The sequence below is a fragment of the Miniopterus natalensis genome, chromosome 3, assembly GCF_054644295.1.
Source record: "Miniopterus natalensis isolate mMinNat1 chromosome 3, mMinNat1.hap1, whole genome shotgun sequence".
NCBI lineage: Eukaryota > Metazoa > Chordata > Mammalia > Chiroptera > Miniopteridae > Miniopterus > Miniopterus natalensis.
In genome coordinates this window covers 66,042,998-66,059,092 of record NC_142083.1, presented here as the reverse complement: position 1 = coordinate 66,059,092, position 16,095 = coordinate 66,042,998, and the positions used below count along the sequence as shown (strand labels likewise).

General features: G+C 40.3%; 1 protein-coding gene across 1 annotated transcript in view; it reads right to left on the bottom strand.

Annotated features, from left to right (window-relative positions):
* Window positions 1-12,190, bottom strand: part of HSD17B4 (hydroxysteroid 17-beta dehydrogenase 4) — a 67,505-nt gene extending 55,315 nt beyond the window's left edge. The window contains exons 1-3 of the mRNA XM_016204610.2: window positions 12,053-12,190; window positions 9,820-9,873; window positions 121-228 (exon numbers count right to left, since the gene is read on the bottom strand). Coding sequence (XP_016060096.1) covers window positions 121-228; window positions 9,820-9,873; window positions 12,053-12,110 — 220 coding nt within the window. The 5' untranslated portion in view covers window positions 12,111-12,190. The remainder of the gene's footprint in view (window positions 1-120; window positions 229-9,819; window positions 9,874-12,052) is intronic.
* Window positions 12,191-16,095: the final 3,905 nt, after the last annotated feature.

Below are 16,095 nucleotides of genomic sequence, written 5' to 3'. Positions count from 1 at the left end.
GATAAAATCTAATTTCATAACTGCAGTGGAATGAAAGGTATCAATGTGATTACCAATGTGTGCCATAGCATTAGTTGAAGAAAAATTTTAAAGCTAGTATAGTTCTCTCAAATACCATACCATAGTTGGCCACTGCTTTTCCACCTTTCCTTCTTATTTCTTCAACAACCTTATCAGCAGCTAAGGAGCCTTTACCAACTCCCTTGAAGTCTCCTCCTAAGTCATTCACTGCAATGCAAAAACAACAAACGTGAATTCATTTCCAGACCTTCAAAGTATGAGTTGAAATAAAATTATTAGTGTATTTCTTTAGTCGTCTGCCCAATTCCATCCTATCCCATCCCCATTTTACTAAACACACAGAGGTGTATACATTCAAAACATGCCTCTTTGTCTTTAAATAGAGATATGAGGAAGCAGTAAAAATACTTAAACACAGATTTGTGATAAAAGTTTTAATTTTACAATGCTTCTGCTTTGTAAAAAAGGAAAAGAACATGACTCAACACATTTTTAGCAAGAAAGAAAAAAAAGAAAAAAAAAACAAAAGATCACTTTAAGATTCAACACACAATGACATATGTTTATTTCTGGAATTTTCCGCTTAATAGTTTCAGACTGTGGTTGAAGGTATGTCACTGAAATCGTGGAAAGTGAAACCATGAATGAGGAGGAACTAATGTACACTTAGAAATTTGTTAAGAAGGTAGGCCTCATTATTAAGTGTTCTTACCACAGTTTTAAAAAAAAAAGTTAAAAACACAATGTGAAGTATCTTCTCTACCAAGAAAGCCTGTTTACAGAACAGCCTCTGTTTACAAGTGATAGAGAACAAGCATATTAAACTATTACACAGAGAAGCAACTTATAAATTTTCATAGAACTATGCCATAGTCTGTGATGAAACAAAACTATTAAAAGTGGTCAAAACTACATATAGAACTAATGTGTTCAGTCACTAATTTATACCATGACTCCATCTTTATATGTTTAACTGGCCACACCTACTACATAACATCTGCCTACAGCCAATTATATAGATACGAACATTAATTGAGCATTTACTATTTGCAAGGAAATCTAAAGGAACACATAGATGTATAAGAATTGTACATCTTTTAAAAAAAGAATGGTACATCTTTAAAAGTTGATAACCTATGAATACCATAATGCACAGTAAATTTTAGCATAAAGTAAATAAAGGAGAACATGTCTAAATTTTAGGGACAAATAAAGTAAATTTACACAGTAATTTAAGGTAAAATTTATGAAATAACATGCAAAAACTAATGAAAAGATACTCAGATCAATTCCAAATATTGAAAAAACATAGTGTAAGAAAAGTACTTGGGACAAAAAATTAATTTGCATTGAAAATGATCATTTTGTAGGGTTATTACATAGATTTTTTAAGAATATAACAAAAAATATTAAATAATAAATGGCATGGTGCCATATATTAAATTTTAAAGTCTTTTAATATTAGTTATGATTACCACACCTGAAAAAATACATTTTTTTTCCTTCTGAAGAATGGCTTTTTTTTCTTAGATTGGAATGAGAGTCGCAAGTGAGGTTGAGTGGTAAAGATAATACAGAGAAAAAGCAAATGCCTATCCACACTTAAAATTGGCTAAATCAACGTGTTTGTACCCAACTTTTTTTTAAGGAAATAAGATTTTCAAAATGTGGACTGGGATATATTTTTCCTAAAAATATAGTCTTATCAGTCTTACTGCATGTAAAAAAATACTGCAAACACACAAAATAATGAAAAAAGGCTTACATTATCCCTCAAGAGATAAAAAAAAATTTTTAAAAGTGGTAAGGTTCACGACTAAATTCCTATTAATTGTTCATTTCCATGCAAATGCCAAGAAACAACCAGCAAAAAAATCAAGATTTTAAGACATATAGCTAACAGTTTTTTAAGACCCTTTTTAACTAAGCAAGAAAAGCCAATTGGCAAATGCAATATTTAAATAAAGAATCACTCAATTACGCAATGAAACACCACCCCCAAGTGGAAATTGGTCAAAGTGCAACCACACAGATAAGCACTGAAGCCTGAATAACTTACTGAGATCAATAATGTTCAGTGAAACAATATCAGAATAGATTTATTCAAGATAAGTCTCTACATTCGAGAGCATTAAATTAGCACTGACCCCATTCAATCATCCCACTATCGCCAGAGCTGAATTATAGGGATTACAATCTTAACTAGAAAAGCTGGTCACATGCTAAAGGACTTGGATAGAAACAGTAAGATCTTTTGCAATTGTATACAGGGAAACCTATCCATATTACGTGACACTGTTAACCACTTAAATGTATGGCTAAAATGTTAATAATAATAAATAATTTTTTAAAATACCATTACCACCTTATACCAGTATTTGTCTACTTTGCATTTTCAAAGAACCATTATGTACACTGCTGAATTTGACCTGAATCTGACCTCCGCACAGGTTTTTAGGAGGTTAGCATGAACAGGTGAGGCAAGTTTGGGAAAGGTTAGGCAACTTGCCCCAGGCTCCAAGGCTGTATGAAATGACCTTGACCTACTACAATGCCACTCTGCTCCTCTAATGCTGTAATCAAGTTCCTGTTATCCTAAAAAGAAGGTAATTATTTCCACTAAAAAAAATAATAATATTTGTTTGGGGAAGCTATAGAGGAAATGATTAGTCAACCACTTCACTCAAATAGCTTTAAAATAGATAGTAAAAATGGTAAGATGATGATAGTTAAGGACAGAGTCTTTTCAGTTGAAATCATTAAAATATCCCAAAATGTGATATATTTGTGAATCCTCCATTTATATTTATTGTTTTGCCTGTTTAAATCACATTTTTGGAGTGTTTGTCCTTCTTACAGATTTTTAAGTCTCCTTTATTTATAAAAGATTTTAATTATTTGTCGTATGTGTTGCAAATCATAAATTCCTATATTGAAAAGTTCAGAAAGAAAGGTAACCTCTGAGCATTAATAGTACTTGATGGCTTCACTTTACTGCTTCAATTTACTATAAGTAGTTTAGACAGCAGTGTCTTAAATTAGGTCCTTTTAATTTATTTTCTTTGTCTCAACAATAAGAAGGCAGCAAAGGTATTCTTAAAAGGAGAAGAAACTGGAAATGAGAGACTGAGTTATCCAGAATTCAGTCCTTGGACTTCTGTTTATCTCAGCAATTTTCAACCAATATGTTGTAAGAATTTTTAAAACATGCAATAGCTGACTATTTAGTCGGGGACCCTGACCTCTTTTCCCTTAGATTGTCAATGCAAAAATGACAACAGCCAACACAATAGTCATCTGGTGGTGTGAATGTATCAAAATTATACCTTCTTTTTTTTGTCAGGTCAGCAAAAAATATATTTTTGGTGTGCCGCAGAATTTTAGTAATTAGTTTATGTGTGCCATGAGATGAAAAAGGTTGAAAATCACTGGTTTATCTGTATTCACCATCTGGGTACTCAGATCCAGTCTCCTGGCTTTAAAATACCATCTATAAACTGAGAATGTTCGGATTTATATAGCTTCAACCTGTTCCCCCAACTACTGAGTCTGATATCCCACTTCTACTTAGTATATCCATCTGAAAGTCTAACAGGAATATCTCCTCTCTGCAAGCTGGTCCACCTTCAGTCTTCTCTATCGTAGTAAATGGCCACTCTATCCCTCCCTTTCCATTATAATCTACATCAGCAAATCCTACCATATCTTGTAATCTTTCTTATTGTGTCATATAAATTTAACTTATTCATTCAGTTGGCACATATGTCTTGATTACTAAGTGAAGCACTATGCTTACATTTGAAGAGAATGCACCAGGGCCTAAGGCAGACCCTTTTCTCTAAGCAGCTGTAAAAGAAACATGTTCCATAAAAGGGGCTGGATCCCCCTTGTGTAAACAAGACCTCAGGTCTGTGTGAACAAGACCTTTGACAAAGTCAGTTCATAAGCACATTGCCTAGCACTGGCTCCTCTCTTTTCCCTTTAATTTTTTGTGTCATTTAATCCCCACCATAATCCTGGAAGTTAGGCAAGGTGGCTACTTATAATCAGAGAGGTCATATAATTAGGTAGTAGAGTCAGGATTTGAAGCCTGACAGAATTTCAAAAACAATTCACTTTCACCACTACAATTCACCTTTGGGGTATCAAGATCAGAGTAGTTAAAAACGCAGGCTCTGATCAGATCACAGAAACTTCAGACTCACCTTTACCAGTTATTCTGTAACTTCAGCACAGAAAAAAAATCATGTCAATCTTACTTTTAAAAACTGTAACTTCAGACTTAAAACCATACACTTAAGATTAAAGATGGTGAGAGACTAAGTGAAAGCTACTCTGACATTCTCCTGGGGCCAAACTGGAATTACAACTAAACTGTAGAAGAACATCCCAAATAATCAACTGAAGACGAGCTGGGGAGCATCCTCATAACCAAGGAGGAAAAGTGGAGACCGAATAGAGACTGGTAGGAAATGCGGAGGTGAGAGAGGGCTGTCTGGGCTCCCACAGGCAGCAGCTGAAGGGCCAGAGGCTATCTCAGCTGTGGGGGGTTCCCACTGAGGACTCTGTGGCCTAAACCCCAGGCTGGGCTTCCCAGTCAAGAGAACCAGAACTGAAAAAGATGCCCACATAACTTCTGACTGTGAAAAGCAACAGGGTTTCTGCCTGCCAGGGAGACAGGTGAACTGCAGGGACCTTCTTAAAGAGCCAAAGCACAAAGTTTCATGTGTAGCCACTCACCTTGGGCTACAGCAGAGGGAGGGCAGCGTGGACTGGAGGTATGCCTAGTCATTCCCCCGTTCTACAAAAGCAGACATTTACCTTCCAAGCAGCTTTTGCCTGGGGGGGAAGCAACTGCCCCATCCTGCTGGAAAACCTCTCCCCATACCCCATGGAGTTTCTATAGCCTGAGACTCATTAAGAGAATCAGAATAATCAGCCTACAGGCAGAGGCAGACCTCAGAGTGCTTGAGTCTTTGCCTGATCTGCTTCTGGACCAGGGCCTTGGAAAAGCAGACTTTGGTGTGCATCTTGGTATTGTCCAAACACACCCAGCCTCAGCAGAGGCAACCTCAAGCCATGGGTTGTTGATAGCTCCAAACAGGGTACTCAGGGCCAGTCACAAACAGCGTCTGACATTGGCTTGCACCAGAGACTGTCCAAAAAGACTGAGAGTCCTAGCGGGCCTATCTAATACATAGAAACAAACCCAAGTAGGCAGCAAAAATGGAGAGATAAAAAAACAAGCCCCAAATGAAAGAACAAGAGAAGTCTCCAATAAAAGAGGCTAAATGAAATGGAGATAAGCAATCTCTCAGAGATAGAGTTCAGAATACTGATTGTAAGGATGCTCAACACCATGAAAAAAAGATATGAAAACTATGAAGGAAATTAAGAATGACATAGCAGAAATAAAAAATACATTGGAAGGAATAAAAAGCAGAATAGAGAAAGCTGAGGATCAGATCAACAAATTAGAAGACAGGGTAGGAAAAAATCACTCAATCAGAGACCCAAAAAGAAAAAACAATTGAAAAACAGGACAGTATAAGGGAGCTGTAGGACAACATAAAAAGTAACAATATTTGCATCATAGGAGTGCCAGAGGAGGGCCAAAGTAAGCAAGGGTTAGAGAGCCTGTTTGAAGAAATAATGGCAGAAAACTTCCCTAACCTGGTGAAGGAAAAAGCCACACAAGTTCAGGAGGCACAGAGAGTCCCAAGCAAGAAGAATCCAAAGAGGACCATGCCCAGACACATCATAATTAGAATGCCAAAAATTCAAGACAAGGAGAAAAATCTTAAAGGCAGCAAGAGTAAAGCAATCTGTTACCTACAAAGGAGCTTCCATAACGCTGTCAGCTGACTTATCAGAAACTTAACAGCCAGAAGGGAATGGCATGAAGTAGTCAAGGTAATGCTAAACAAGGATCTGAAGGCAAAAATACTCTATCCAGCAAGGCTATCATGCAAAATAAATGGTGAAATAAAGAGCTTCCCAGACAAAAAAAAAAAAGGCTAAAGGAGTTTATCATCACCAAACCAGCATTGCAGGAAATGTTAAAGGGACTACTGTAATAAGAAGAAGAAATAGAGAAACATGGCATAAAGAATTAAAAGGGCAATAAATAAGGATCTATCAATAATAACCTTAAGGACTTTAAGGGAGAGATCAACAGTAATACAATCATGGACTTTAACACCCCACTGACTTCACTGGATAGATCTTCCAGACAAAAAGTCAACACAGAAACTGTGACTCTAAATGGCACACTAGATCAGATGGACTTAATTGATATTTACATAACATTTCACCCCAAAGCTGCAGAATATACTTTCCTCTCAAGTGCACATGGGTCATTCTCAAAGACACCACACATTACGACACAAAACAAGTCTCTACAAGTTCAAGAAGACTGAAATATCAAGCATCTCAGATCACAAGGGCATGAAATTAGAAATCAACTACAGTAAAAACACTCAAAAACATCCAAACACATGGAGGCTAAATAACATATTATTAAACAATGAATGGGTTACCAATAAGATCAAGAAAGAAATCAAAAACTTCCTGAAAACAAGAGGAAATGAACACACAACAATCCCAAATCTATGGGTCACAGTGAAAGCAGTCTTAAGAGGGAAGAAGTTCATAGCACTGCAGGCCTACCTCAAAAAGCAAGAAAAATTTTTAGTAAACTATCTAACCCTACAACTTCAAGAATTAGAAAGCTCCCCTGTGAAGCCCGTCCGGACCAGGGCTTTTTTGTTCACTGCCAGTTTTTTTATTACTGCTTCAATTTCATCAGTTGTTATTAGCCTATTCAGGCTTTCTGATTCTTCCTGATTCAGTTTCACATGATCTCACTCATATGTAGAATCTAACAAACAAAATAGACTGAGGAACAAAACAGATCCAGAGACACAGAAGCATGGAACAGACTGATGGATCTCAGTGGGAAGGCAGGGGTGGGAGAGTGGGTGGGGAGAGATTAATCAAAGAATTTATATGCATATATGCATAACCAATGGACACAGATAATAGGGTGGTGAAGGCCTGGGGGCTCTCGTATGTGGGGTGGCGGGGATCAATGAGGAAAAAAAGGGGGGATATCTGTAATACTTTCAACAATAAAGATAAATTTTTAAAAAAACAACATAAAAACTGTAACTTCAGTTACTCAAAGGTGTTACTTCTCCAGTTCAAGAACAGAGAACTTCCTGCCTTTCCTACTGTCAAAGAAAACGTTCTTCTCTCTGGAATACTTCAATCATTGTGTTCCTGCCCTCACGATAAAACTTTGTTTCAGAAAACAGTATGGCTCGCCTACTGAGGAAACCTCAAAACTATTCCATTTCCAGTATTTTCTACAGATTTGTGCAAACACTTTCTAAAAGATGTCATTTATACAAAACCAAATGTCCCTTGTTACAACATCCAGCTAAAGCTTAGGAGTTCTTACATCCAGATTTAAATCTCCCATAATGGTTTACATATAGAATATAAAACATAGCAATCATATTAACATGAAGTTGGAGAATATCTAAAGTGATGCCCTTAACTTTGGGGTTGGCTAAGTGATTTTCTTTGGCCAATGAAATGTGAGTGGAAGTTGCATGCCACTTCTGAACAGCTTTCAGAGCCACCAGTGGCTCCACTGTTGTTTTCCCTCTGTCCCAAGAATAGCAATGTCCCAGACAGAATCTGCTCCTTCAACTGGGATCCTGAAATTAGGAAGACACACAGAGTAGATAGATAACTGAATACAAAGTGAAAGGTCACATGGCATGAAATAAGCCTTTATTATTGTAAACTATTTAAATGTGTTTTTTAAGCCAGCATAAGCTAGCAAAAATTAACATTTTACTTCTTACTGGCCTCTGAGCTAGTTATCGATTTTTCTGATTAATCACTTTTCCACAAACAAGATCCTCTGATGTCATAACATCCTAGGTTTGTTTATTCCTCTTTACTATATTTTGCTTACTCAGGTAAAAAAAAAAAAATTGCTGAGCAGAACAAAAATTTACAGGAGAAATGTTAGAGTATGTGATGCAATCTAGAAGCAGGGTATCTATGTTTTAAAAAGCTGAAGTAGAGAGTAGTGATGGTTAGGAAACAGCTCAACCCATTCAGGGCCTAGGAAGTTTACAGTTAGGTCAGACTAAAAAGCAGTACAAATCAATAACCAGAAGTTTCACGTACATTGACTTCTCCCCTAAACTAAACTAAATCTGGCTCCCTCGGCCAAGTTTGGCAAATATTTTTCCAAGACACAAATTTCTACCTTCTTGGACATTCACCAGCACCTGCTGCAATACCATCTCTAAGGCAATGATAAAATAAAGAGACGCAATGTCCCTGTTTACCTTTTTCTTAGAACTCAAAAACTCCTAATCAGAATTTAATGAAGGTCACAAATACAGGAAAACTGATCCCCACAAAAACATGTTGCTATAAACTTTTCATAAAACAAGTTTATAACCTAAAATTATATCTTAGTCATAACAAAAAGAAAAATAGAAATTTATTCAACCAATCTCAAAGACACACCAGCCCCTGCCCCCCTAAAAAAATCTATATCAAACAATTAAAGGAACCAATGAACAAAGTACCTTCTTTGCCAAAAGCAATATTCTTGGTCCTTTACAAGATACAGAAGATAAAACAAGGTCCTTGCACTTAGAGAATTCAATGGAAAAGATGAAAATAAATAATTATAAGGTAAAAATATTAAGAAATAAACTGCAATATTAAAAAAAAGGAAAACAAAACCAGTAACAATATGTGTCATAAGGCCATGACATTAAATATTCTTCGGAAAATCTGGCAAAGAGGACCTAACCATACATCCCCTAGCCAAATATAACAATGTCAAAATGTGTCCTTGCCACAAGAAGCACACTGACTGGATTAACAGACATGGGCTATGACCTTAAACAAGAAACACTCAAAGTCTCTGTGTCCTTTCCACAAAGATAAGTTACACATTCCCACTGAGGAAGAAAAGTATATTTAATGCCAAAATTTGGTTGCTTGCTCTTTTATTATGTCTCCATAAACAAATTAAGGGAAATTTGTCTCTATGTATTCCCTAATAAGATATAGGAAAACTGGGGTTGGGAAGTCATCATGGGCCAACAATTTTATCCCAGAAAAAACACTAATAAATATTGGGCTATAACATCTACCCTACCCACCTACCCTGCACTGAGCACTCATTCAGTTATTCCCCACAAAGAATTGGCTATAGACAAATCTGCTCCTGTATCCCCACCAACCACCAAGTACATCAGGCCAGTCCAAACCATTTAGATTATGAAAACCTTTGAGGTCCTTCAATGCAGAACCTTCCAATTCACCCTTCATAATAAAACTCAAGCAACTAACCCTTCAATTAGAAACTTAAAAAACTGTTGTAAAAAGCTTCCATTTGAAAATTTTTGATATAAGAGATTTAAAAAAAATACTTTGGATTCCTCACTCTAAACTGCCAGTTCTCAAAATGCATTTATTTCTTACTGTTACCAATATATTTACACTGAGAGATTTATCTTGCATGAGCCTTGTATCTCAAAAAATTAAAACCCACAATATACCAAATGCAATAATTTCTTTAAAAAGTAAGTTATAAAGTCAGCCTCAAGGGGGAAAAAATTCTTGCTGGCAGAATAAAAAATCAGTAATAAATTTGACCTTGACAAATTATTTGATGTGAAGACAAACATGGATGGCTTGTGAAGACTATAGTACTTTAGCTACTAGCTACTGATTAAAAAGAAAAAAATACCAACTTACCAACAACTGATGCACCTCTTTCTGCAAAAGCCAGAGCATAGGCTCGGCCCAGTCCTAATGAAAAAACAATCAGAAAGTTGAGCAAATGTTAGCACAATTTAATTTTTTTGGCCCACTCAATTCAATCCCCATTTTAAAGTAAGTGGTGAGCAATTAATTGCATTACAATGTCTTCATTAGTACTCTCAACCTGTGTTTCACCCTCTTCTACTTGCAGAGGTTAGAAAGCTTAAAATTGTATTTTCCACCTATTCTACCTATCATTTCCTACCATTCTACCTAGTTGCTAGGATTCTAGATGTGAATTGGATTCCACCACTAAATGCATTTGCAAGAAATCTGCAAAGTGGAAATGAGGCAGAAACCACTTTACTGTGACTTCTAGCTTTCGCTGCTAGTTAAGAAGCTGATTTCTTGACGCTTCCTAGGTATTAAGAAACAGTGGTTGTAGCAGCTACTTCTTGATCGAGCACCCTAAATCCAGATAGCAGCTTCCATTTTCTACATGCCTGGTACTCAATGACTATTTGGGCTGCATCAGTTCAAATGGCAGCCTCACAGGTTGTGGCCCCTAATGGACCAGTTCTGTATTGTTCCACAAGTCATTCCAAGAGGAACAGCCTGAAATATAAATGGCTGAGTTAAATCCTTTCCTGCTTCAAATATATAGTGATTTCTATATCCTGTACTGAACTTTAATGACATAATCACCAAACACATATTTAATTCTTAATTAAGTAGTAATTAAATATTTAATTCTAACTCAAAGATACAAGGTGTAAGTCACAACCAAAAATGAATATATACCTATATAAGTTTTATAGGAACAGAATATCTCAGGAAAAATATATAAGACACTGGCAATTAGTATGTACCTTTGGGGACCAGAACTGTGTGACTAGCAACCAGAGGTGGAAGGCTTACTTTTGTATTGTGTAAACTGTTTTGGCACGTACATGCTTTTTAATTTAAATTAGTTGATAAATTTAATTGGTAGTGCAAATTTAAATTGATAAATAAGAATACAAATAAAAAATTGAGATGGCTAAAGTAGCAGACTGTTCTAAAAAGAACCCAAAATATAAACTAAAGATATCATCAAATAATTTATTTAAAAATTTAATCCACTTTGAATAAGAGAGCACTTAGCCAACATAACTCAAGCCTTCTGATATTTTATCAGATCAAGGCTGAAGCACCTGTTCTAAACACGGGGTTTTTAGATAAATATTCATGACCAGAACACACAGAATTATGGTAACAGAGTAGAAAACCATCATATGAAAGGGATGGGTAGGTCTCTTAAGTTAACCAGAGAATTGTCTCAACTTAAAACCAAACTATACAATTCTAGCAAAAGATACGCCAGTGATCTACCTTTATCATAAAAACACGTACACTGTAAAAAGGGGTGATTCACATCCAGAACTGGACAGAAAGGGACTGCTCAAGATTTCATCACACTACTCAGTGAATGATTTAAAACTTAAGAAGTTTATTTCTGGAACGCTCCATTTAATATTTTGGGGCCAAGGGTAACTGAAACCACGGGTTACGTGGGAACTAGTGCAGAGTGCTTGACTTTGATAAGCATGCAAACTCGAGGAGGCCTCTCAGGTGCCCTCCCTAAAGGCGGGCCTCTGGAGAACTAAAAATCAGAGAGCCCAAAACCATCCGACAGAGGAAAAGAAACACTAAATAACAAACTTTCCAAAGGCAAGCAACTGATAACAAACAGCCCTACTCCTCTGGGGGTGACTGCAGCGCCAGTCGCCTTTCCCAACCTTCCAAGGACCAGAGAGGCCCAGGAAAGTCTACGGGCAGGAGCCGTGGCGATTGGCGCGCGGAGGGGCGTCAGCCTGGGACTTGAGCCTCGGTCCGCACCCGCAGCGCAGCCCCGCCTCCGCCCGCGCCAGACCCGGGCCGTGGGAGGCGGCCACGGGCGGAGACCAGTGCGCGGGCTGCACCTGACCCTGGGACGGGGTGCTTCCGGCTCCCCACGCGAGGCTGCCAGCCCCACCTCTCCCTCCGCGGCCGACTCGGAGCCCCGACAACAGCTGTTCCAGGTCCTCCCACCCCGCCCCCCAAGTCCCTTCGCCCACCCCTCACCGCAGCCCGCTGCCCCCCACGCTGACACCGCAGCTGCGACTGCGCGCGATCCTCAGGCCCAAAACGCAGGGCTCGCGCGTGGGAGCGAGGGGCGACGCTCGCCCTCCGGCCCTCGCGCGCTCACCTCCCCCTGCGCCGGTGACCACAACCACCCGCCCGTCGAATCTCAGTGGCGATCCCATGAATCCGGCCGGCAACGACACACACGAGCAGAACCTCCCGAGCTCAGACTGCGGGACGGGCAGGAGACCGGCAGCATAGGCGGGGTGGGAGTGACCTGCCAGTTTCTGGGAAGGAGACGGACGCCGTAGTTTTCCAAGTGCGCCTGCGCGGACGCCCTCGGCCCTCTGGGAAATGTAGTCCAGCGTGCCTCCAGCCGGGGCCGAGCCTGCCCGGGAGGCTGGGCTTGCAGAGCCCTTTCTGCCTCTCAGAGTAGTTATAGGGGGTCCTGGGGCCTGTGTGGTAAAATGGCTGACTTGGCACCTTGAGGTTGTTCATTCACGTGTTGCTTTGTCATTCACTCAACAAGCGTTTTCGGGATTTAGGAGCTAGCCCAGAGAAATAGGACGCTTTCAAAATAGCACATAAGAAGGAATTGCACCCTTACCAATGGGTAAAGATTTCTCAGAATGTAATCCCTGGACCTCCTGCATGAAAATCATCTGGGAACTGTCAAAAATGCATAGTCGCGGACCCCCACACTGACCCCCCAAAATAGAACCTCAGGACAAAAAAATATTTCAACCAGTGCTCCTAAGTGATTTTTGGTTTTGTATATTGATAAGAGTCCTATGATGTAATTCATTCAACATTTATTAAGCACAAGTTTACAGATGAACAGTAAGGTCCTCCAGAGTTATTCAAAGTCAAATGGTAAGCCTTTAATAACTGCAGCCTGATAAGACTTGTGACAGATGTGTACAAGTTAGCACATTATGCCAAAATAAACGGACCCTATCCCTGCTGGGGAGAAAAGGGAAAACTTTCCAAAGGAGATGACGCACAAAGTACTATACGAAGTGAATTCTGCAAATAAAGGAGGACACTACAGGCAATGAAAATACTAACTAGACTGGGGGGGGGGGGAATGGGGGAGGGTAGGCCACAGAAGCAAGCAGAGCCGGTCAGATCACATTTACATGTTTTAATATAGTACTGAGAATGATTTTTAGCAAGATTACTCCAGGGAACACATTTATATTGTGGAAAGATCACTTTGTGCTATTATTGAAGATTGACTGGAGGTTGACAAGAAAAATTAATGGAGGTCAGAAAATTATGGAGGTCAGAAGTAAGTCTGGAAATGTTGAAGCAGGAAAATTTGAAGATATTTTTGGAAATGGAGTCAGGTCTTTGTAATTAATTGGATGTGGATGTGAGGGAGGAACAACTGAAATAACCCCCGTATTTCTGGCTTGAGAATCTAGGTTATGGTAGGCCATTCATCAGAAGAAGGAATAGTGGGAGAAGAGCAGCTTTTGGAGGGAACAGGACTGTGATTTGGTGCAAACTGCGTTTGGGAAGCGAAGAGAAGCTATCACTGGAGATGCCTGGCAGACAGCTGTGGTTCTTAGAACTCTGAGAGTTTTATTTCAGTGTTCAGGCAGAGCAAGGGAAGTCTCTCTGTAACTCAAGACTAAAACTCCAAAGAGCAGTCCTTTGGCTGAAAGCTGGACCCTAAAGCAGCAACTCGCTCTCTTAGCCATTTGTGCACTTCTGCCTTATGGCATTTGACCCCTGAGTTCCACACTCACAGAAACCCGGGAAGCGCCCAGAGGGCACTGGACCCAAAGATAAGAAAGCCCTTGTGATAGAAGGAAGTCACTCCTAAGCTTTGGGCCAAGACCTCACCCCACCCCAGCGCCACCTCCAACCAGTGGGGCCGATTGCCTGGAGATGGAGCTCTCCTCTCAGTCCCATGCTGGCACTGGCTCTGCCACCACCACACCCGTGGTTCAGAACAATGACCGCCTTCTTTGCTTAATGGCCGCAAGGAAGGCCCAGAGGCCTAGTCTGCAGGCATCTTGAACCCAGGCCTGAATCAAGATGCAAAACTGAGCCTTGAGTGCAGTCATGTGGGAACCTTAGGTTCAAGGGTAAGCGTGTGTGACAGCTCCTAGACTTTGGTCCCCAGGCCCCTAATTCCTGTAGTGAAAGCTGAAGTAGCTAGGCAATGCAGCAGAGCCCAAATTTCCTCAAACTAGATCACATAAGGAAGCCTAGTGAACTGTGCACTGCCCCTTTCTCCAAGCTCCACCTGGCACAGTGCCCAGATATCCTTGTTAGGGTATCTGTTTTGATCTTTTGTTGTAATGTTTCCTGTTTAACCCAATAACCCTGTTCTTATGTTAAAGATTTTTTTTAATTAAAAAATAAAACAGAAAAAAGGCTATGTGTATTATACCTATTTTCAGAAGTGCAGGATCAACCCAGTTGTAACCTACAGTGAGGTGTTCAGCCACAAACCTGCAACAGGAGTGAGAATTAAGGCTTTATCAGCCATTGCTATGAGCCAGTCCTCCACTTACTGGACTCACAACTGGGCACTGGCTAGTCCCAGACCAGAGCCAACAACCTAAGTAAATGCAAGTACCTAGCAAGTGCCCGAATAAATATGTCTTGAGTATGAATGACAGGCACAGATTTAGACATTACAATCATGGAAGTACAGTGAGGTGTGTAATTTAAAACACTATAAAAAGTGTTGCTGTACAGTAGAAGTGTAGGTTATTTTCTGTAAAGGTCTCATCTTGCTCTCAAGTTCTCATACTTGTGGGAGGAGAGGCAGAAAAGGAAACCTAAACTTGCCGGTTAAAAATAACGCTGTCTCTTTTGGGTAAATGCTGTCTTTCAGGATTTCTCCTTCCTCCCTCTCCTAGCCTGAATTTTAGCAATTTCTATGTAAGTCTAAACATATTTCAAATTTTAAAAGTATTCAAATAACATTTATATTTATATATATGTGTGTGTGTGTGTGTGTGTGTGTGTGTGTGTGTCAGCCAGGAGCCAAGGGAGATAAGCGTAGGACCTTCAGCTTGATGATCACATAGACCAACAACAAGGCTATTGTCATTCTGCTGCAGTCACCCTATGATGATTCAAGGTCCCTTGCATGACAGTGTCTTCTCAGAGTCAAAATCTATCTGGTGCTTCTGCCCTTTTCACTGGCCCATCTCTTCAGGTCCAGGCCAGGAAGGGAACAAGGGGTGTTGTGTCCCTGGAGAGCCCAGGCCGACCGTAGCCCCTAATATCCACCCTCCTAATCTTTTCCATTCTCTTCCCAGTAAGAACGCTACTGAATCTTTCCTGTCGGTCAGAACGCCTCCTAAGTTTGTCCCCTCTGGTCTGACCTTATGGACGTCTCCCTTTCTTCTAAGGGAGCAACAAAGCCTTTGCGGCTCAGCCCTGAGGCTGGGAGAACATGAAGGGATGTTACAGTGAAACAGTATCTTCTCTTTTTTGCCTCCCAGTCTCTGAACCTGCTTTCAGTTGTTGGAAAGCACAGTACCTCCATCTGTTTCCTTTCTCAGAGGCTGAAACACCAGATACCCCCTTCCTAGCCTCCCGTGCAGCTAGGCATAGCACATGACCAGCTCTACCCACCAGGTGCTTCTCCGAGGAACTGAACGGGGGTGGGGCGACAGGCTACGCCAAATCCTTTCTGGTGATAAATGGGAGCAGCAAGGGCCTCAGCTGAGCGGGAGTGGGCAGCATCCAAGGCAGCGCCAGGGGTGCGAGTGGCAGCGTCTAGCACCTCGCTGCAAGGACAATGGCATCTTCATCAGACCCCGGGGCAGGATTTGGGCGTGGTTCCTGACTACGGAGGCCCTGACCGTCACACCCTGGCCCTCCTGCAAACTCTGTCAGCTGTCCCTGAGCTGCAGCTGATTTGCGATTGCAGCTGCACAGGCTGATTTAGCACTTAGTAAACCGCAGTAGCCGCGTTTAATAAAAAAGCAGATTCATTTGGGAACCAACACAGGCTTTCCAGGGCCTCATACTGTATAAATCAGGATGGAGTCTGGGATGGAGATGGAAATTTCTTTCCTGGGGTCACAAAACGCTCTCTAGGGGACTCTATACGACAAAGGCAGCTATACTTGGAACGAACTTCAGACTCATTGTTAGAGACTCTAGAATGGAGCACTCTCGACTTGGCTTTTTTTC